General features: G+C 41.1%; 1 protein-coding gene across 1 annotated transcript in view; it reads right to left on the reverse strand.

Moving 5' to 3' along the window:
- Nucleotides 1-23,225, reverse strand: part of LOC126278070 (transforming growth factor-beta-induced protein ig-h3-like) — a 172,188-nt gene extending 148,963 nt beyond the window's left edge. The window contains exon 1 of the mRNA XM_049977900.1: nucleotides 23,044-23,225. Within this exon, the coding sequence (XP_049833857.1) occupies nucleotides 23,044-23,072 (29 nt within the window). The 5' untranslated portion in view covers nucleotides 23,073-23,225. The remainder of the gene's footprint in view (nucleotides 1-23,043) is intronic.
- Nucleotides 23,226-23,449: the final 224 nt, after the last annotated feature.

Here is a 23,449-nt window from a genome sequence, read left to right on the forward strand (position 1 = left end):
CCTCGGGCATGGATGTATGTGATGTCCTTTGGTTAATTAGGTTTAACTAGTTCTAAGTTCTAGGGGACTGATGACCACAGCAGTTGAGTCCCATAGTGCTCAGAGCCATTTGAACCATTTTTTGCATTTCTCATGCTTTTCCATATTTTTATCCAACGCCTATTCTTGCCACATACGCAAAGCGTTGGTGGCTCATCCAGCTGGAGAACTTTGCGTAAGAGAGGAGTGCAGAGTCCGAAGTCGAGTAACAAGAAGTTTGTTCGCCTCAGTGTTTTTGGAAGAAACTGCGCCATGTCTTCCCCACTACAGTTGTCTACCCTAATTTCCAGCCACTTTTCCTTCGATGACGCACGACCCAGTGCCTTTCAGAGCGAGGTCACTGCACGGAGGCGGCTGACACAGAACAGGTACTGCCGACGCCTCGTTGTCTGTCGTGTCCGCCACGTCTTCCATGACGTGTTACTCGGCAGAATTTCTCCATTCCCTGTTTGTGTTATTACAGAAGACCTTGCAAATCACTAACTACAACAGAAGTCTCGCTTCATTTGGATACCCTCGGACATGGGAGTCTTCTACATCTACATCTACATCTACATCTACATGATTACTCTGCAATTCACATTTAAGCGCTTGGTAAAGGGTTCATCGAACCACAATCATACTATCTCTCTACCATTCCACTCCCGAACACCGGGGGAAAAACGAACACCTAAACCTTTCTGTTCGAGCTCTGATTTCTCTTATTTTATTTTAATGATCATTCCTACCTATGTAGGTTGGTCTCAACAAAATGTTTTCGCATTCGGAAGAGAAAGTTGGTGACTGAAATTTCGTAAATAGATCTCGCCGCGACGAAAAACGTCTTTGCTTTAATGACTTCCATCCCAACTCGCGTATCATATCTGCCACACTCTCTCTCCTATTACGTGATAATACAAACCGAGCTGCCCTTTTTTGCACCCTTTGGTGATCCTCCGTCAATCCACCTGGTAAGGATCCCACACCGCGCAGCATTATTCTAACAGAGGACGAACGAGTGTAGTGTAAGCTGTCTCTTTAGTGAACTTGTTGCATCTTCTAAGTGTCCTGCCAATGAAACGCAACCTTTGGCTCGCCTTCCCCACAATATTATCTATGTGGTCTTTCCAACTGAAGTTGTTCGTAAATTAACACCCAGGTACTTAGTTGAATTGACAGCCTTGAGAATTGTACTATTTATCGAGTAATCGAATTCCACCGGATTTCTTTTGGAACTCATGTGGATCACCTCACACTTTTCGTTATTTAGCGTCAACTGCCACTTGCCACACCATACAGCAATCTTTTCTAAATCGCTTTGCAACTGATACTGGTCTTCGGATGACCTTACTAGACGGTAAATTACAGCATCATCTGCGAACAACCTAAGAGAACTGCTCCGATTGTCACCCAGGTCATTTACGTAGATCAGGAACAGCAGAGGTCCCAGGACGCTTCCCTGGGGAACACCTTATATCACTTCAGTTTTACTCGATGATTTGCCGTCTATTACTACGAAATGCGACCTTCCTGACAGGAAATCACGAATCCAGTCGCACAACTGAGACGATACCCCATAGTCCCGCAGCTTAATTCGCAGTCGCTTGTGAGGAACGGTGTCAAAAGCTTTCCGGAAATGTTTGACTAATAATGATTTTACTTTGGTGAGGTGCCACAGTCATATAAAACTTTTTGAAAGATTTAATCGCCTGAACAACAGGTTTAATCCCACAATCTAAATTTCAGTCTTAGGCTACTAATTATTAAAGTATGAAAAGTCATTAGACTTGAGTAGAACACAAGTCATCGTGAAAATACGTGTCCGGTTATATAAACCATTTTTTTCAAAAGCAAATGCGGGAACATTTGTGTGACAGGGTAATTCACTGGCAGTAAGTACGACTTTTTCACCTGATATGGTTGTAGAATAAAACAGTCGACCAACTCACAGGTTGAAACTTCGTTACACTGTGTCTAAGCAGACACTGACAATCCACTGTTAGCAGGATCAAAGTAAATGAAAAAGTTCCTTGCTTTCGCACTTATGTCCAGATAAATAAAACAGCGGTAGAAAGTTGGTAATCTATCTGGAATTCCAAATACATTATAAAACTTATACCATGAAGCCCTCATGCAACCACATATTCCGAGCCAGCCACGCTTCAAAAAGGTCACAACAAGTATACGTTTCGTCACAAGTATCAATTGCCTGAAACTTAATTACTACGATGATCCCTCATCTTTATAGCATGAGACTTAAAGACGCCCCTTACTGCAACTGTGGTAGGACCTGTGGAATACTTTCCGCGTCCTCTTATTCCTCAAACCCAACAAACCCCTTCCGTCGCCTCTTCCTATCGTCCCATCTGCCTCAGTAAGATATTCGAATCCATCCTCTCCCATCTCATCCATCAGCACCTTAATCAGCACCAGCTCCTTCCCGTTACCCAGTGTGGCTTCTGACCCACCTTCTCCGCTGAAGACCAGCCCCTTAACCTAGTTCACTTTCTCTCCCTCCAGCTTAACTCCCGTCACTCCACCGCATTTGTTTCCCTCGACCTCCAAAATGCCTATTACCGTGTATGGCGTCCCAGTCTCCTCTTTAAACTCCAAACCTACGCCCTGCCTATAAATTTTGTTTGTGTGGTCGCTTCCTTCCTCCCACATCGTCCTTCCAATGTCACCCTCCACAACACCAACTCCCACATCTTTTATCCCACTGCTGGCGTTCCCCAGGGCTCCATCCTCTCCCCTATTTCCTGTACACTGCTGATATGCCCAAGCCACCCCCACCTGTCCACCTTCTCCAATATGCTGATAACACCGCCTTCCTGGCTCTCTATCCTACCCTGTAACAGTCCCAATGGACCCTGAAAACCCACCTTGACCAGTTCACCACTTGGTGTAACCAGTGGTTCCTTCGTCTCAACCCCATCAAAACCCAGGCAATCATCATAGGCTGCACCAGCCGCTCCTTCTGTCTCCATGAGTTCTACGTTTTATGGTCGTCCCATCCAGCTCACTCCCACCCTGAGATACCTCGGCCTCACCCTCGACTGTCACATCACCTCCTGAACATTCAGCAGAAAGCCCATTCTCGCCTCTGCCTCCTGAAACTCCTGTCTGGCTGGACATGGGAATAACATCCTTCCACCATCCTCCACATCTAGAAATCCCTCATCCATCCTATCCTCAGTTACAACAACGTTGCCTGGATCTCCACCCCCACCCACCTTTACAAGGCCTTCAAAATCCTTGGAAACCATGTGCTCCGCCTTGGCTTCCATATCTGCCTTCCTTCCCCCACTCGGCTCCTGTATGACCTCATCCCCTTCCCCCACTTCCTCCTTTTCCTCCAACATCTCTGCATCCTTTACACCGCCTGCAGGCTTGATCCCCCCACCCCCTGGTTTCCTCCTTCCTCTCCACCCCCCCCCCCCCACCTGTTGCTGCACCTCTATTGCTGTATCCATCGCTCTCCCCACCTCCACACCCTCAATCTCCTTTTGCAGGGCAATTTCCAACACCTCCCCCTCCCAGATGTTGAGCTTCGCCATGACATCTACCCTTCCTTCCAACTGTAACCTAGCCTTCTTCCCTCTCCTCTCCAGGGCCCCATTTTTCCTCTCCCCTCCTTCTCCCAGAACGGATTTTCCTCCTAACCCCCCTGAGTCCCTTTACCCCCTCCTCAATTGTTTCCCTCCTACGTCCTTCCCTCCCCTGCCCTCTACAACACCAACTCCCACATCTTTTACCCACTGCTGGCGTTCCCCAGGGCTCCATCCTCTCCCCTATCTCCTGTACACTGCTGATATGCCCAAGCCACCCCCACCTGTCCACCTTCTCCAATATGCTGATAACACCGCCTTCCTGGCTCTCTAACCTACCCTTCACCCATCTACCCCTCTACAACCATCCTTCCCTTGTTCCCTTCTCCCTCATCACCATGCCCCTGGCTCATCGTCATCAGTGTGTTGTGTCAGTGTTGTGTTTGGTGCTGTTCTCCTTTGCTTTAATAGCTATGATTTCAATTGTGTGCTGGACTTGTACATAATGTTACTGCCAATGATTGTTGTGTGCTACACCGTCCATCGATGCTTTTATGCTCTTGTCATACTTCGCCTTGTGTTACTTTTAACTGTCCCAGTGTGTGGTTTTTTGTGCGCGCTACTTTTTTTTACAGTTTTTATCTCCATTTTACAGTCACCCCCTTTTTGTGTAAATTCTTCCATAAAGTTCCCCCGTTTTTTTATATCTATGTACGCCATATTTTCTTCTTTATGTTATTTTTAAATGTCTTCTATTGTATGATCTATGTCTTTCGGCTGAAGAGCAGTGCATATGCTGCTGCCAGCCCGCCACGATGGCGAATTGAAATGCAATAAAGAAAAAAAACTATGGTAACGTTACATTTGGAGGCGCTAATCACACATTGTTTGTGTGCAGGAAATGAATATCCAAGTGCTATCTGGTCTTACCTGGAATTGTGGACGTTCGCAAAGCTGCAGTATATTGAAGGATATCTTAAAAATATGAAATCCTTAAATAAATCTTGTTCATAAGTATCCATATTAGGCCTTCTATAAATTTCTTATCGACAGACTTTCGTCGATTTTTTATTGCAACAGTAGCCTCGCCCTTTAGAACTTAGCAGCTGGATTTCGACAAATGAGAACACATTCTATAGCAACTCATTGTAGACATATAATTTCGGGAAAATTTACTGAGAACAGCTGCGAAGTTGACATGTCTGAGTAGAAACTTACGCTAATGTGAAAGAAGAAAAAGTCCTTTTTTGACGAATGCCTTTACCATACCATCTTCCATCGACATGCGTAAAGTAAAAAGCTCCGGATTCGTATCATGTTGAAGTACTACGGAACAACAAACAAATATAAAGAAGGGTCCCAAAATAATCAGAGGCTTTTGATGGAAGGACTGAAGATCCTTAACCAGCAGGCACTAGAATAAAGACGCCAAAACTCTCGAAAAAGCTTGATTAGAAAATTCAGTGAGCAGGTTTTCATTCAATAAGCTGAAAACATTTTTCAGCCTCCTAATTGTCGTTCGTGTATAAAAGTTAGAAATGGGAAGACGAGGAGGCGTTGGATGAAGAGCGCACCGGTAATTTCTCCAGTGTTACGTTCTCGGTACGGCTCATAGATAACACTGAGGATGAACTTGAATAGCGTGTCGCAATTGCCAGCGTCAGTCATGTAAATGGACTGCAGAATCTTTGTGACTGACTGTTGCGTGTTGGATAACTTTCGTGGCGATATGTATTCGTCAGCAATGCGATTGTTCAGTTACCATAAATTGTTTTCTCATCTACAACATTTTCTCAAGGAAAGAGATTTAGAAGTAGCCTTTTTCATTTAGAGACGTCTTCTTCATCCATATCTATTATTTAATCTCTCATACAATGCGTTGCATTTTCTGTATAATACTTTGGCACCAGTAAGTCACTAACATAACTGTCGTCTAGTTGACAATATTTAACTGATATGACGTTTGTTGCAACATTTGCGCTGAAAAGGTTCTCTTACTGCAAAAAAATACAACGAACAGGATTCGGCACTTTTTTCATTTTGTTCGGCCATGTTTGTTGAGTTGGCCGGGGCGGACGTCAGAAGACATCATCCGTTCAAGTTGATCGTTGATTCATTTAGGCACTGGAATTTATACAATCCCTTAAGAGCTCAAATAATGACATTTATAGATACTGGTTCACAATCCTCTAGCGATGAAACGAAAGAAGTTACCCAGGTATGCATTATCATAAAAAGACGACCCTTTGAGAGGAAACTATGAGTGCATTAATATTTTATGTTTCCCTCTCTTGAAGGAAGCTAGCTGCAGCGAGAACAGAACGCTAGATCAGTGCCTATGGCCATCATCTAGACGTATCTTTTCTTGGCATTCGAAAATTCATAGGCTACAGCTACGAGGGTGGTTTGAAAAGTTCTCGTAATCACCACGAGAGGTCAGCGCTAGCGCAACGAGTTGTTCAGGTGATATTCATTGAACTGTTGCCTGTAAACACGTGCCACGTCAAGTGCTCTTGGAAGAGAGCTGTGGCGGTGTCGTGGCGCAGCATAGTGATTTGCGAAGATGGAAAGAACCGAGATTCGAGCAGTGATTAAGTACTTCGTAGGGAAAGGTATGAAAGCAAAGGGCCTTCATGCCGATTTCCAGAATACACTGGAAGACTCTGCTTTTTCATATTCAACTGTTGCCAAGTGGACAAATGAATTTAAATTTGGTCGGGAGAGCTTAGAAGATGATCCGCGCAGTGGTATGTATCATTGCTCCAGGAATAATTGTAAAAGTGTCATGGAGGATCGCCGATTGAAAGTGCGCGAAATTGCTCACGCTTGCCAGATGTCATCACATTTTAACTGAAGAATTAGAAATGAAAAAATTATCTGCAAGATGGATGCCGCGACTCTTGACGCTGGATCAAAAACGCATGAAAATGGACATATCGGAACAATATTTGGCCAGTTTTAGGAGAAACGAACAAGATTTTTTGCTCCGGTTTGCGACCATAGATGAAACTTTGGTGCACTGCTATACCCCAGAGACAAAACAACAATCAAAGCAGTGGAAAAATGCTAATTCTCAGCCACCAAAGAAAGTAAAGACAATTCCTTCTGCAGGAAAGGTCATGGCATCAGTGTTCTGGGATGCGAAGGGGATTCTGGTTAAAATGGCTCTGAGCACTATGGGACTTAACATCTGAGGTCATCAATCCCTCAGAACTTAGAACTACTTAAACCTAACTAACCTAAGGACATCACACACATCCATGCTAGAGGCAGGATTCGAACCTGCGACCGTAGCGGTCACGCGGTTCCAAACTGAAGCGCCTAGAACCACACGGCCACACTGACCGGCGAAGGGGATTCTGTTTGTAGATTATCTCCCCACAGGGCAAAAAATTACTGGAGAATACTATGCTACCATCCTGCACAAATAGCAACAAAAGATACGCGAAAAAAGGACAGGTTTAGCAAGGAAGAAAGCTATCTTCCATCAAGACAATGCGCGCCTGCACACATGTGCCGTCGCCATGCAAAATTACACAAACTAAGATATGAGTCGTTGCCACATCCGCATTATTCACGTGATATGGCACCGTAAGACTTCCATCTCTTCCCAAAACTGAAAATTTTTCTTGGTGGATGAAGATTCTGTTCAAACGAAGTACTGAGAGCCAGGGTTGACAACTATTTTGTAGGCCTGGAGGAAACTCATTTTCTAGATGGGATCAAGGCACTGGAACGTCGTTGGACCAAATGCATTAATCTACAAGAAGACTACATCGAAAAATAAAAAAATAGTTTCAGTGATTGAAGAATTTTTTTCCTATTCCTATTTCGCATTTATTATGCAATACTAACTACATATTTCTCACCAATTTAGACTCACCAGGCGAAGGCAAGACATCGTAAATACCGTCACACTATAAACCCAACTATAATATCACAGTAAATAATTTCCCTGATTGCCCTTGTTGTAAATAATCCTTTGGTTAATGATGGCCATAATTATAACATTAGAATAAAAGGTGATTTCCACAGCTCTACGTCCGCAGATCGTGGTCGTGCGGTAGCGTTCTAGCTTCCTGCGCCCGGGTTCCCGGGTTCGATTCCCGGCGGGATCAGGGATTTTCTCTGCCTCGTGATGACCGGGTGTTGTGTGATGTCCTTAGGTTAGTTAGGTTTAAGTAGTCCTAAGTTCTAGGGGACTGATGACCATAGATGTGCTCAGAGCCATTTTGAACCACAGCTCTACAATGAAATTGATAGCTCGAGGACTCATCTGGACATAATCAGCATGAAACTATATTTAAATAGAAATTCGATTAATAAATTGCAAAATAACTTGTTCCACATCGTTCCTATATACGTAAGTCGTGCAAATTACTCTTGGAACAGGATACCAACTTGACCAACTTGCAACGCATATTAACATATGAAATATTATTTAATGTCGACTGTAGTGTGTGAATATTATCTTCAAAGTCTTTGGAAAGTCTCTACTTTGAAATAAAATTATTTGCAACTATTGAGTCCCAATTCGCCTTGCTTCAAGATACTTCCGTCGTGTAGATGTTTCCCGCTGTCGATTTCTTACAGTCCTCTAAAGGGAAAGGAATTATATATTTTTATTCCTGACTATTGTATTTACGCTATAGAATGGAAAAGTAAGTTGCCAATAACTACCGAACGTTTTGGCAGAGAAACAGAAAAAAAGGTCCTTGGATGTGTTCGAGAACACGCTTGCAGGCGACCTTGTATTCCAGGATGGGTATCTTTTTGCCAGAACATGACAAACAAAGAGAGCTCATGGCGATGTCAGTTCTAGAAGCTAGTACTTTGTCTGGTATCTGTTTCTCTGTACTACTGCGAAAGGATATTAGTGCTCCTAAGCAGAAATGCGACAAGTGAATCACATCTCTGAATCATACTCTGTGTGATTCAGTTGCTTTCCGGAAGCTAATGAATTCCTTACCCTTGTTACTTCAGCAATGGTTACGTAACTTCAGAAGAAAAGAAGTCATCACAATTTAAGTTACTCATAAGCGATACGTCTGAAGGCCGAATAAAAAGTACTTTATCTTCTTCTCAAGACTTAGAATAATTTGAGAAACAAAACTTGTCCAGTGTGTGTTGTATACCACGATATGTTCTCTGTACTGATGCGAAGGTATATTACACGAATTTTTGAGATCCCAGAAATCTTAATTTTTTAAATGAAATTCATTCACAAATTGCTAATACGATTGCACAAAGCTATAGAAACATATGAAAATTTGTGACAGACCGGAAATCTAACCCGGGTTTCCCACTTTAAGCGAGCCTCGGCCATCCCGAACAAGCGCCAAGGATGAGGTTGCCTTGGCTCAGGCGCGAAGTACAGTGATGCACTGTATGTATTCGACAGTGTGATGTCCGAAAGAACATTGCATCGAACTATAGACATTGTTAGGTACAGACACTGCCCTGTATTTCATGCCAAAGTCTCTCCCTGTTCGGGAATCACACGATTTGTGTGCGAATACTATGGGAAGTAGACATACGGAAGCTTGGTTCGTTCCTGCAGGTGGGTTCGGATGGCCAGGGCCACTGGACTGGGTCTTATTGTATGTTCACGGTCGCGCAGCGGAGCTGTATATCAGCACGATGTTAAAAAAAGTGGTTCAAATAGCTCTGAGCACTATGTGACTTAACTTCTGAGGTCAGCAGTCCCCTAGAACTTAGAACTACTTAAACCTAACTTAAGGACATCACACACATCCATGCCCGAGGCAGGATTCGAACCTGCGACCATAGCGGTCTCGCGGTTCCAGACTGTAGCGCTAGAACCGCTCGGCCACCCCGGCCGGCCACGATATTAAAACTGTGGAGAAGACATCAGGTACGTCTGACGGGAATATTAACAGAAGACGTGTCACCAGTTTCATGAATGACACCAGTGGTGGTCCAGCACATTCCCCAGTCACTTCACCATACGCGATCTTTTTTTTGTCGAAAATAGCTACGTTCAGATGGCTGTGCAGGAAACCAGACCTGCGACAGCGCGAGACATCTATCGGACACAAACGACCGGATGACAGAGCAAACCTATTGAGAGGAAGCATCTAGATTTCAGTTGGCATGTAGTATGGCGATCGATACACCATGTTTTCTTCGACACAGAGACACATGCTATGTGGTATCCCACAGTTAACAGTAAAATGTCACCCGATCCAGATTCTGTGCGATTCATATGACGTATTCACTACTATGCACTCAGTGCTAAACTCTGGACAACGATGATACCGCTTCATACTCGGCCTCTCAGGTGAAGTGTGGCGTTTGGTGACACAAATGACCGCTTTCTTTCTTCGAATGGGACAACACAACACTGCACTGGTGATTGTAATCTTCCCGGCCGTAACGTACTATCCATGTTCTAAAACGAATGCACTAATGTGGTTTCCTTCAGAGATGGTCCAAATAACGTGATGGACTTTTGGACCTTTTTACAGGAACGACATGTGAAGGTCATGAGCAATCCGAATTTTATTTGTGGTATGACAATGAAATTTTACTTTACTTAATTGCTATACATGTTAGATGATTTGCTTTAATGTGTGAAAAATATTCATTAAAATTTGAAGCACGGTTGCAGAACTGTTTTGCTAATATAATTTTATTGTGTTTTTCAATTTTTTATGTCTAACTTTCCAAAGTATTTATTACAATGTTAATTTTGTGTCTGTCTGGCTTTTTTGTAATACTGTTCAGCTTACATAAAAAAATTGTTAATCTCATTCTGTAAACTGCTACATAAAGGCAGTTTTATTATTTTCTTTTGTTCTTGTTTAAATGATGATGTAATTATCCGAAGAAGAAAAGTGAAATTTCTTGCAGATTGTCAAAACTTCTGTCACTAGTTTAAGTAAAAGCGTCTGAGAGATGTTTCTTCCCTTGAAATGCCATGTGAACAGATAAAACAGAACGATGTTTTGTACCAATTTAAAAAAGAAAAAAAGTGCATACCGCAATTCAAAAAAGTAAAAGCAGGAGATTCCGGGATCGAATCTCCTACCGGCACAGAAAGGTGGTTAAGGCGACAGTTTGCGTAAAGCGGTAAATCTGGGTTCGAGTCCCGATCTGGCACCAATTTTCATATGTTTCTAGTACATCGTCTAGGTACTGTGGAATCGTATTCGCAATTTGAAGATGCACTTCATAATTTAATGCAGCTGTCATCGTCAATAGTGTTTGTTCCCTCGAACATGCGTGCATGTCCGAGGGAACATTGCATCGAACTATACATGCACTGTAAAATTCAGATATTACGCTACTAATTTTTTTACGTAGCGGACATTATCATAGCAATACAGCGAAGGGCGTCAAATAGCGAAATTTTACTTTTTGTGCAAATACAGTGTAGGAGGAAGAGGACGCGATTGCATTTGCATGCGGTGTTAGGGCATACGAGGTGCGAAATGTGTAAGGGCGTGCTGAAAAGTAATGCTTCCAAAATTTTTATGTGAAAATTCTTGACGCTTTTTTAATAAAACATACGTTCATTTATTTATCGTATGGCAATACATATAAAAAGATTATAAAACAACTACACATCAACATTTAAGCACAGCTCTCCAGCATGAAATAACACAAATAACAACAGTTATAGATGGATATCAAGGTCATTTATGTATTTTACAACATCACTCCTCGCTGTGAGGAAATCTTCGAAAGTACCCTTGTAGGCACGTGCGGGACATGTCCATACGACGTGAGCGACTCTCTGTCGTTCCGTATCACAATCACAGGATGGTGTTGAAGATTTGCCCCACTTGTGCAGTTCGTCTGCACATAGTCCATGGCCCGTTCGAATGCGGTTCAAGATAGTCCAAATTTCCCAAGGCTGATGGAATCCAGGGGTTTCTTCTGGACGCAAGGCAGCTCCGGGCATTGTGGGGAATAGCTTTATTGCCATCAGCGTTTCCATTCATCGATGGGATTGAATTCAATCCCCGTGAGACTCTTGGTTGTGATGAGAGTAGGATGTCTCGATCTTAGTCTTTTTCCCTCTGCAGGGAATACGTTTTCCATTATTGGATTAACAGTCTTCTGGTATTCATGCAGCAGCGCGCTCTTCCCTCTGATATCAGGAGGTGGAATGCGGCTCAACATAGGTAGCCAGTATGTGGGAGTAGATCGTATTGACCCACTAACAATGCGCATGGCCTCGTTAAATTGTACGCGTGTCTTTTTTACGTGTGGACTATTAAACTCTGCTGCTGAGTAAACCAAACCGACTGCTGATTCCTGCAGAGTGTCTGCTGATGATCCCCAGCGAGAGCCGCAGAGTTTATGGAGAAACTTGGTTCTGGTTTTGAGCTTAGCAGATGTTCGTGTCAAGTGCTCCTTAAAAGGAAGAGTCCTATCTAACGTGATCTCAAGGTATTTTGGGTGCATATTATGATGAATTTTGTCTCCTTCAAATAGATCTCCGAGGGCACTGTGTGCCAATCTATTGGACAGATGAAAACATGAAACTTGTTTTATTTGCGTTTGGTTGAAATTTTCATTTGTGGGATTAGTGGCTTATTATTTACAGATCATAAGTTCGGATTTCTTCAGTTTTTTCAAAAGTTTTGTGTTGGGTAGTTATTGCCCAGTCGTCTGCATAGCCAGACTTTTTGGACTGTATTGGGGGGGGGGGGGGGGATATCCGGCATATATAGATTAAACAAGTGAGGAGCAAGGACGCATCCCTGTGGCAAGTCATTGTTCAATACTTTTCGGCTGCTAGTATATTTTCCTATAGTTACAGTAAATGTCCTTCCAGTTAACATGTTGTCACTTAGTTTTGTTGTCCGTTTGCATGAGACAAGTTACAGTGCTTAGATCGACGACAGCAACTGATGTTTTCTGCCTCATTTGGTATCCTTCTTCAATAATTGTTGTTAAAGATAATACTTGATCAGCGCAGCTCCGTCCTGGACAGCTCGCTCAAGAGGAAGATTTTGAAAGATTACTGGACTAATCCGATTGCACAGAATACTTTCAAGCAACTTGTGCTCAATAATGCGACTGCGCGAGAGTTCGTAGGCTAATCTGGTGCCTTGCCTGACTTAACTACTGCTACGATTTTTGATTGCTTCATTTTTTGTGGGACTGAACCAGATATCATAGTGTCAGAGACGAAATCCGCCGGCCATCGTTTTGCGTAGTTCCCACTATGCAGAAGAAATTCTGGGTGGATTCCGTCGCTTCCAGATGCTTTTTCGGGTTTTAGAGTTTCAAGAGCAGCAGAAATTTCAGGTATAGAGAAACTTCTTGAGAAGTCAGATTGTTCATTTGTGTCCTTTTGAGCAATGTAAGTTTGCGTCTGATTCATCTTCTATGAGTTTTGCCCTTACTGCTCTTGATGTGGACAGTAGATGTGACGCAATCCTATTAGCTGATATTTTAGTGTTGTTCTTTACTTTAACTTTGATTCCATCTAACTTCCTTAGTAATGACCACGCTTTTCTACTTCATCTGCATCTACAGGGATACTCTGCAAATCACGTTCAAGTGCCTGGCAGAGGGTTCATCGAACCACCTTCACAATTCTCTATTATTCCTATCTCGTATAACGTGCGGAAGGAATGAACACCTATATCTTTCCGTACGAGCTCTGATTTCCCTAATTTTATCGTGGTGATCGTTCCTCCCTATGTAGGTCGGTGTCAACAAAATATTTTCGCATTCGGAGGAGAAAGTTGGAGATTGGAATTTCGTGAGAAGATTCCGTCGCAACGAAAAACGCCTTTCCTTTAATAATATCCAGCCCAAATCCTGTATCGTTTCTGTGATACTCTCTCCCATACTTCACGATGATACAAAACCTGCTGCCCTTCTTTGTACTTCTCGATGTACTCAGTCCTTTCTGGCAAGAATCCCACGATGCGCAGCAGTATTCTAAAACAGCACGGACAAGCGTAGTGTAGGCAGTCTCCTTAGTAAGTCTGTTAAATTTTCTAAGTGTCCTGCCAATAAAACGCAGTCTTTGGTTAGACTTCCCCACAACATTTTCTATGTGTTTCTTCCAATTTAAGTTGTTCGTAATTGTAATACCTGGGTATTTAGTTGAATTTACGGCTTTTAAATTAGACTTCTTTATCGTGTAACCGAAGTTTAACGAGTTCCTTTTAGCACTCACGTGCATCTAACACTTTTAGTTATTTAGGGTCTACTGCCACTTTTCGCACCATTCAAATATCTTTTCTAAATCGTTTTGCAGTTTCTTTTGATCTTCTGATGACTTTATTAGTCAATAAACGACAGCGTCATCTGCAAACAACCTAAGACGGCTGCGCAGATTGTCTTCCAAATCGTTTATATAAGTAAGGAACAGCAAAGGGCCTATAACACTATCCTGGGGAATCCCAGAAATCATTTCTGTTTTACTCGATGACGTTCCGTCAATTACTACTAACTGTGACCTCTCTGACAGGAAATCACAAATCCAGTCACACAACTGAGACGATATTCCATAAGCACGTAATTTCACTACGAGCCTCTTGTGTGGTACAGTGTCAAAAGCCTTCCGAAAAATTCAGAAATACGGAATCGATCTGAAATCCCTTGTCAATAGCACTCAACACTTCATGTGAATAAAGAGCTAGTTATGTTTCACAGGAACGATGTTTCTAAACCCATGTTGACTGTGTGTCAACAGACCGTTTTCTTCGAGGTAATTCATAATGTTCGAACACAATATATGTTCTAAAATCCTGCTGCATATCGACGTTAACGATATGGACCTGCAATTTAGTGGATTACTCCTACTACCTTTCTTGAATATTGGTGTGACCTGTGCAATTTTTCAGTCTTTGGGTACGGATCTTTCGTCGAGCGAACGGTTGTATATGATTGTTAAGTATGGAGGTAATGCATCAGCATACTGCGAAAGGAACCTAATTGGTATACAGCCTGGACCAGAAGACTTGCTTTTATTAAGTGATTTAAGTTGCTTCACTACTCCGAGGATATTTACTTCTACGTTACTCACGTTGGCAGCTGTTCTCGATTCGAATTCTGGAATATTTACTTCGTCTTCTTTTGTGAAGGCATTTCGGAAGACTGTGTTTAGTAACTCTGCTTTGGCTGCACTGTCTTCGATAGTATCTCCATTGCTATCGCGCAGAGAAGGCATTAATTTTTTCTTGCCCCTAACATACTTCACATACGACCAGAATCTCTTAGGATTTTTGATGTTTGAAAACTGGATGACCCATCAGTCTCCATCCACCTAGTTCGTCTGGCTGTATTGAGGTTATGAAGTAGGTTATCCGCTATTTCCCGGTCTCCGCTTCTTAGAAATTCATCATACTGTTTCTCAGTAGTTTCATTCCAGCCTGGAGTATATTGCTTCCGGTATCCCCTAGGCATGGCCTTCTTTGCTGCACTTATTATAACTCCAACAAGGCTTTCACAGGGTTTTTTTTTTTCTTCTATGGAAATCCAACCACGACATTTGTCCAGATTTTTAGCAAATACATCCCACTTTGCTTTTCTTAAGTTCCATCTATGTCGTGAAAAGGAACCATCTAGTGGTATATTTGTACCTATTTCAATTAAGGTTGGACGGTGTTGGCTGTGTGGTAAGTCTTGTAATACGAACGGCGAACTATGGAGAGGTAATTTATTTTCATTAGTTGTTACAAAGCACAGATCTAAATTATACTCCTGTCTACACGCTGCAGATGCGAACGTTCCTTTATCCTTTGTATGAAACACCAAATATAAACTATTGTTTTCTGTCCGGTTTGCAATTGCTTCGCAATTTCCATCACTTCCCTTATACTTCAGAAATGGTTCAAATGGCTCTGGGCACTATAGGACTTAACTTCTGAGGTCATCAGTTCCCTAGAACTCAGAACTACTTAAACGTAACTAAGCTAAGGATATCACACACATTCATGCCCGAGGCAGGATTCGAACCTTCGACCGTAGCGGTGGCTTGGTTCCAGACTGTAGCGCCTAAAATCGCTCGGCTACCCCGGCCGGCCCTTGAGTATGATGACAGCTGAAACCTTGAGGTTTATGGCTGTGTGTTGTGACACCTGGATGACCTGTGGAGGCCAAGAGATAGCTGGGAATTTGTATACATTAATTCTCCTACTACATTAGTTCCCCTACTCTTACTGTACCTTCGTGGATGTCATTGAGATAGATACAGAGCATGGATGTGCATTCTTGACTGACGATGGTACCTATGTTGCCACTTCGTAAGCACAGTGGTACCTTGCTCCTAGTAAGTAAAGCTGTGAGGACGGGTTGTGAGACGTCAGTGGGTAGCTCAGTTGGTAGAGCACATGCCCGAGTGAGGCAAAAGTCCCAGATTGAGTCTCGGTTCGGCACACATTTGTAATATGCCAGGAAGGCACAATAAAAATACTCCTGTAAGGGTTAGTGTAGTTGTGACTGCAGTAGTGATAGATAATCGCTTCGAAATGTCTATCGTATTCAAAAATCTCGTACAAATTCTGAACTAGACCTATAGTATGGATGTCTGTAATGTTTCTAAGAGGATAAAAAAAACTTACTACCAAGTCAGTGTCATCAGCAAACAGAAATATTTTAGATTTACCTTTAATACTAGAGGGCATATAAATAAGGAACAGGAGTGGCCCACATTCATCCCTGGAGTACCCCCCCCCCCCCTCCCAATTTGACCACACCTCACTCATACCCAACATCACAGCCATTCTCAACACAGTGAATAATGACCTTTTGCTGTCTGTTGTTAAAGTAAGAGGTGAACCAATTGTGAGCTACTCCCCGTATTCCGCAGTGGTCCAACTTCTAGAGCAATATTTTGTGATCAACACAATCAAACGCCTTAGTTAAATCAAAAAATATGCATAACGTTCGAAACCTTTTGTTTAACCCATCCAGTACCGCACAGAGAAAAGAGAAGATAGCATTTTCAGTTGTTAACGACTTCTAAAGCCAAACTGTACATTTGATAGCAAATTATGTGATAAAAATGATCAATTACCCTTACATACACAGCCTTTCCAATAACTTTAACAAACACTGATGGCATAGAAATACGTCTACATTATCCCTTTCTCCCTTTATAAGTGGATTTACTACTGAATACTTTATCGTTCAGGAAACTGACCATTCCTAAAGGAAAAATTACAAATATGGCTAAGTACAGGTCTAACATGTGCAGCACAGGACTTTAATATTCTGCTTGGCACTCCGTCATATCCATGAGTGTCCTTAATATTGACCCAATCTCCCCCTTGTCTGTATCACAGAGCAGTATTTCGGATATCAGTGTCGGAAAGGCATTTGCCAAGAGAGAAATACGATACCCTGTAGAAACTAGGTTTTTATTTAATTCGCCAGCAATGTTCAGAAAACGATTGTTAAATACTGTAAATATATCTGAGTTATCAGTAACAGAAATATTTTTACTACTAACTGACTTTACATCGTCAACCTTGTGCTGATGACCAGACACTTCCTTCACAAGCGACTATATGGTTTTTGTCCTGTGAATTAGGTATTCTATATGTGTACCACATACTCTTTTACTTCATATTAACATTTTTAAGCCCCTTACAATACTGTTTATAATGCGGTACTGTAGCTTGATTGTGACCACTTCTTACATTTTGATATAATTCCCGCTTTTTTCTTCATGATATCCTTATCCCACTAGCCAGCCACCCAGGCTGCCTTTTACTGCTAATATCCCGTTTAGAACGTTCCAATGGAAAGCAACTCTTAAAGAGCATGAGAAATGTGTTAAGGAAAGCATTATATTTACCATCTATGTTATCGGCTCTATAAACATCCTGCCACTCTTGTTCCTTGAACAGGTTTAAAAAACTCTCTGTTGCCGGTCGATTAACTTTCCTACATAGTTTTTAACTATGACATTTGTTTGAGTGCAAAAGCCTTTCAGTGTTAAAATTTGTTGGCCGGCCAAAGTGGCCGTGCGGTTCTAGGCGCTACAGTCTGGAACCGCGAGACCGCTACGGCGCAGGTTCGAATACTGCCTCGGGCATGGATGTGTGTCACGTCCTTAGGTTAATTAGGTTTAACTAGTTCTAAGTTCTGGGGGACTAATGACCTTAGAAGTTGAATCCCATAGTGCTCAGAGCCATCTGTTAAAATTTGTGCATCATGATCTGAGAGGCCATTCAGCCTTTTACTAAAACAATGCCCATCTAGTAATGTAGAATGAATGAAAATATTGTCTGTGGCTGTGCTCCTGTTCCCCTGTACCCTAGCTGAAAAAAACTCAATCTGCATAAGATCATATGAACTTAGATCTTCCAACATCCTTTTTCTTGCACAACCATATACAAAATTAATATTGAAGTCACCGCATATAACCAATTTCTGGTATAAAGTGAATCAAGAATTGTCTCAATCTTGAGCGAATGTGCTCAGATGTCAGATGTTAAAGCAATAAACAACATAAATTAGAAGTTAGGTCTCATTAAACTCAACTACCCCTGCAGAACATTCAAATATCTGTTCAGTGCAGTGCCGTGATACGCCTGCGGACTTAAATGGAATACTGTTTGTTATCGGAATATGTTGCGACGCCTGCGAGAAAATGGGGGAAAGAAACGACGTGAAATGTGGCGAGACTATTCATTGCTCTTGCATCACGACAACGCACCCGCACATTAATCCCCGCTGGTGCATGACTACTGCACGAAAAAGGAGATCACTGTGCTGTCTCATCCCTTAGTAATCTCCAGACTTGGCCCCTTTGGACTTTTCTTATTTCCAAAGTTAAAAACCACGTTGAAAGGACGAAGTTTTGCAACAGTAGACGAGATAAAAGCAACGATAGATGAGTTAAAAGAAAATCCGTAGACGGCTCTTCGCGTGATCCAGCAGAGGCGTACCAAGACTGTTTCCGAAGTGTAAACGGCGTTGGGAGCGGTGTTATCAGTTGTGCAGGAGAGTATTTCGAAGGAGATCATGCACAATAAGTAGTAAGCGTAGAAAATTTTTATGGACAAAGTTCCGGAATTTTTTGAACAGACCTAATATGTATTGCTCCATCCCTGAATCTCCAATATTATTATAAATAAAAAATTCCGAAATTCTCATGCAATATAGCTCTCAACTGTGTTTCTGAATGTGTTCTTAATTTTAATTGGTTCTAGAATTATGATTTTGCTTGAAATAGATGAATGTTTCACGCCCCTAACTATTCTTACTGAGAACTCGCACGCACAATCCTTTGCGCAGCGGACGTAGCAACACAGCGGCACCTGACAGTGACTGTACAACTCCCAATGCTGTATTACTGGAGAGAACAGAACAGTCTGATTGCTGCTAACTAGGCGTACAACCTGTAAACTGGCACTCTGCTCCTGCTATAAATAAAAATAAATGGTATCTAATAACTTTATAACTTTGTGTAATTACTCATCCTTAACAACAACAAAAATCGTATGTATCTACTTCACATTGCAAACCACACGTCACTATGTTCTTATCAGTAAAAAAAAAAATGCAAAAAAAAAAAATTATTGAACGTAGTGCAACTGACTTTCAAACAATGCATGACTGGATAGGTATGGTATGGAAAGAGAAGGGGGCAGCGTCATATCACTGCTCGTGCACATATTACATACTAACGCTGTTTTTTCGTGCAGTCTTCATATGTGGGATCAAAATGGTTTTGCTCATTGAGTCAGCTCAGGCGTTGATGCTACTATAGTATTGTTGACCGGCGTGCACCTCTGTCGAGTTGAACAACAAGTCCTGGTGTTTTGTGGCATCAAGAGTAATGTTTTTAATTTCGATCTGAAAACGGCTAATTACGTAAAAAAACAGTTTTTGATGAATTTATCGTGTTCTGGTTTTAAGGCCAGCGCTGGACGAAATGAGTACAATGGTTTGCGTTTTGTGTTAGAAACGTTTTCCGAAAACAATGCTCACTTTATTTGAATTCTTCTTTTTCACCACTTGGCCTCTAAACTCGTACCGACGAAAATAACAGAGGTAATTTAATATTGTAAGAAACTGTACGCAACGCTATGTCTTTTCTATTCCTCTTCGGAGAATAAAACACACGAGTGCTTCAGTGTTTTGATTTCATTCGTAAATGAAGACGTTCAACACTACGCGGTGTTTTTTAAACGTTCAAAGTTTGTTGAGACAAGTAATTTATCATGGCCTGTAAATACACAAGCAATGCAGCGGTAAAAGTTTAACTACCACCCTTAAGGGAGCCTCATCGGGGAGATGAGCAGTTACGTCAAACGGTGTGTTTCTTTCGTTGAGTAACTTCAGGTACTCGTAAAACGTGCATTCCCATTTCGTTTGTTTGTTGAGTTCGCGTTCTGTAACAGTCACTTCATGTGTACAACAATTTTGCTCGAAGGTCACATTGATAGTAAGCAGGATGATAATGATACTTCTATAGTAACGCCTGATAAGATGCACACAGCCACAGGTATAAAAAAAGGAAAGGCACCTGAAGATGATCGTATTTTAACAGTAATGATTAAGACCTAAAGAATATTAATACAAGAGTAGCGAGGAATATTATGTGCAGAATGACTACGGAATGACACAGTCTCCATAAAACTGGGATAATGCTGTAGGTGTTCTATTTTAAACGAAAGGAGTTAATGAGTTAGTTAATAAGAAACATGTTGCGTGTTTCACTTTACACGATATACTGTAATGGTATGGAACGAGTCAGTTTGCAGAATATTATTTTAATTGTCATTTAAATGCGGCTGCGTGATGACCATTTACTGATGGTCTCACATAACAGAAAATAATATTGAGTTAAATCCCTCAAGTAAGTATGTAACGCTTTTCCACTAAGCGAGCTAAAATTTTCTAAACAAAAATTCTTCTGCAGAATAGAAGTTCTTGGCGAGAAGAAACTTTTTCACCTCACTTTTATATTTAACTTTGCAGTCTGTTAGGTATTTAATATCAATTAGTAAAAAATGACATATTATGGTAGCAGCATTATTCACTCATTTATGAGCTAAAATCAATTTTAATGAAGATTAATTAACGTTAATTTTCTTGATAGTACCTTAGTTATTCCTTCTGATCTTTAATGGATTATTTACAATTAATATAACCTGTAGTTATATATATACTGTAGTTAAATACCTGGCGCTTAAAAAGGTGTCTACAAGATGGTTGAGGGTGAACACCACGTATTATTGTTATGGCACACTTAGAGAAATGAAAGCTTTTTTGTTTCTTAAAGATGAGTTATCCCAGTGACATTTATGGATCAAAATAGAAGCAAACAAAGCATTTTGACTCTTTGATGAGTCCCTCTCCGAGTCTTACAATAACATGACGTCCAAAAGTGGCTGAATTAAGTTGATTAATTCGAAATTAAATTCTTATCAACATGTACACCTGAAAATTTTGAAACTGCTGACTTTCTTTCTAACGCCGGCTCACGCTTTAAATGTATCATTGGTACTCTACCATTTGATTTACAGAATTGAATACACCTCCTTCTCTTAACACAGGGACACCATTTGGAGAAAACCAGTGTTCATGTGAGCACTTTAATTACAGTTTTTTCTACTGTCTTATATTCAAATTGATTAGAATACTTGGGTTATCTACAAAAAGTTTATTCTGGTTGATGTGTGTTAAATGTATGATCATTATCATACATTTTTGTGAGGTAAGTGATCTGTGAAAGGTATAGGTTAATGTTAGTCAGGGCCATTCTTTTGTAGGGATTATTGAAAGTCAGGTTGCGTTGCGCTAAAAAAATATTGTGTGTCAGTTTAAGCACAGTCATGTATAATATTTCTAAGGGGACTTTTCAGGTATGAAATTTAGAGCAATTGAGGGAACGACGGAAAACAGATAAAAATTACGAACACAAATAGTTGATCATAACGCCCACCACTGCAGTCGCATGATCGACCCCGGATAGCACTTTCGATATCTATCGTTTGGACCCCGCGACTTCGATAGGCAATCATTCTTAAAAAGTACAATTACGTGTACTTAATGCATTGTTACAACAATAAATCTTTAGTGAATTAGAAACCTCTAAAAGTGTGTACCAATTTTTTTGTGCAGTGTATTTTCTACAGTTTTGACTAGCTTTCATCAGCATAGTGAGAAATTCTGTAAGAGTCAGGTGAGCGGATTTCATACTATGGAAACTACTCGCAGAAGCCAGGCGAGAAAAAATAAGAGGACTACGTATTAGTAACAACATATCTGTTGACGCCTCCGTTTTGAGCATTACAGATAAATTTCGACAAGTAACAGAACTAATTAATGGAGGAAGTTTAAAAGTAGACCTGAAAAGTAATTGTAATAAGACTAATAAGAAAAGAAAAAATTCTGATTAACAGTTAACTAGATACAGATCAGGACATATTCTGGAAACCACTGTGAAATGCAATGAAGATAGTACGTAGAATTAGACTAACGTGCATTTTCTGTTTCTACAGTGCTTGCTGTTGTGTGCCGATGTTGGCAATTCTTTGACGTTCGTCGTAGCCAATCAGCTGATAGTATACGGTGGATAAAGAGAATCGTCGAATCTAATGAGTCCTTTCAGCATAAGATGCAAATTGACTACATTTGTTTTCGATATGGAGAGTGCCAGAATAACTTTCAAAGATCTGGTTATTACGAATTTTAAGGTCACTTACTGATTTTTTTATTTCTTTGGTGACTGAAACGAAAAACAGACTAACCATTAGAGAGGCCTGAGTAGTAGGTTACGTCGAATGTGGCAATACAGTTTGCTAGTTGAGTCGACGAAACCAACGAATGTGAAAGCAAAAAGCCTGGTTTAGGTGACAGATCGGTCTGTACCGTTGGCGAAGCCAATGAAGGTGAAAGCAAGAAACGTGGTTGCGTGAGCAGAAGGATGTGTAGCTTAGGCGGAAGTCTAGGTTAGGTTGGAATGCGACAATTTATTTGTGAAATGACGAAGCCAAAATTCTCACCACTGAAGATTGTCATAGCAAACTGAAATGCAGCGTATCCCGATATATGCATTTGTCATTGTATATCTTATTTCCGGCCTCACTGAGAGCGATGTATATCGAACGCTCGAATTCTCGAAGCGGGAAGTTAGATCAATATGCACCAGCATTATTTGATATAGACGTCATGACGTCAAAAAACATAGGCGCTGAAGTACAGAAACTTTTGAAATTCGTTGACATTTGTTTTGTGGTTCCCACAACTTCTCACAAGCCAGTTCCTATCGTAACCGTTTAAGATCCACTATCAGATCACACAACACATTTCATCCTTATTATAATACGAATTATAGGCAAAGGAAAAGGGCCAGGGAGAGACAATAAGTAACCTTAAACCAATAATCGACGCACACAACGCGCCGATCTTAATGGAATGAATTGATTCCTTCAACAAAGCTTCCCTGTCTCATTATCAGCGATCACAACTATTTTCTGCTTCTTTACTGTAAGTTTACATTTTTCGAAATGAATGTTTCACTCACCAAGATAAGGTCTGAGACAATTGTAACATTTCTGCGCCTGGCTGACAATCAAAAATTTCGTGTCAACGAGCACACCGTTCTCTACAGAATATCAGCTACAAGGAATTTACTTCAAAGATCCTAGATATTTAACAGATAGTTAACATCATGGAGGCATAATATACCTCCATGGTTAACACTGTATTTTGTAATCTATGGCCTAAAGCAATGTGGTTTCGAGAGGGATAAAACCTCAACTAAATTTAACCATATAGATATTGTGCTGTGATATTCGTATACATTTAGTGTAGTCAAATGGTACATTAATTATTGAGCTACAAAATTTCACGCGCTCTTGCACTTACACGAAAGATACATCAGTGCTTCTAATATCTCGAAATCCGTTATGCCCCAGTCAACCTGCATA

Source organism: Schistocerca gregaria, chromosome 6, assembly GCF_023897955.1.
Source record: "Schistocerca gregaria isolate iqSchGreg1 chromosome 6, iqSchGreg1.2, whole genome shotgun sequence".
In the NCBI taxonomy this organism is placed as follows: Eukaryota; Metazoa; Arthropoda; class Insecta; order Orthoptera; family Acrididae; genus Schistocerca; species Schistocerca gregaria.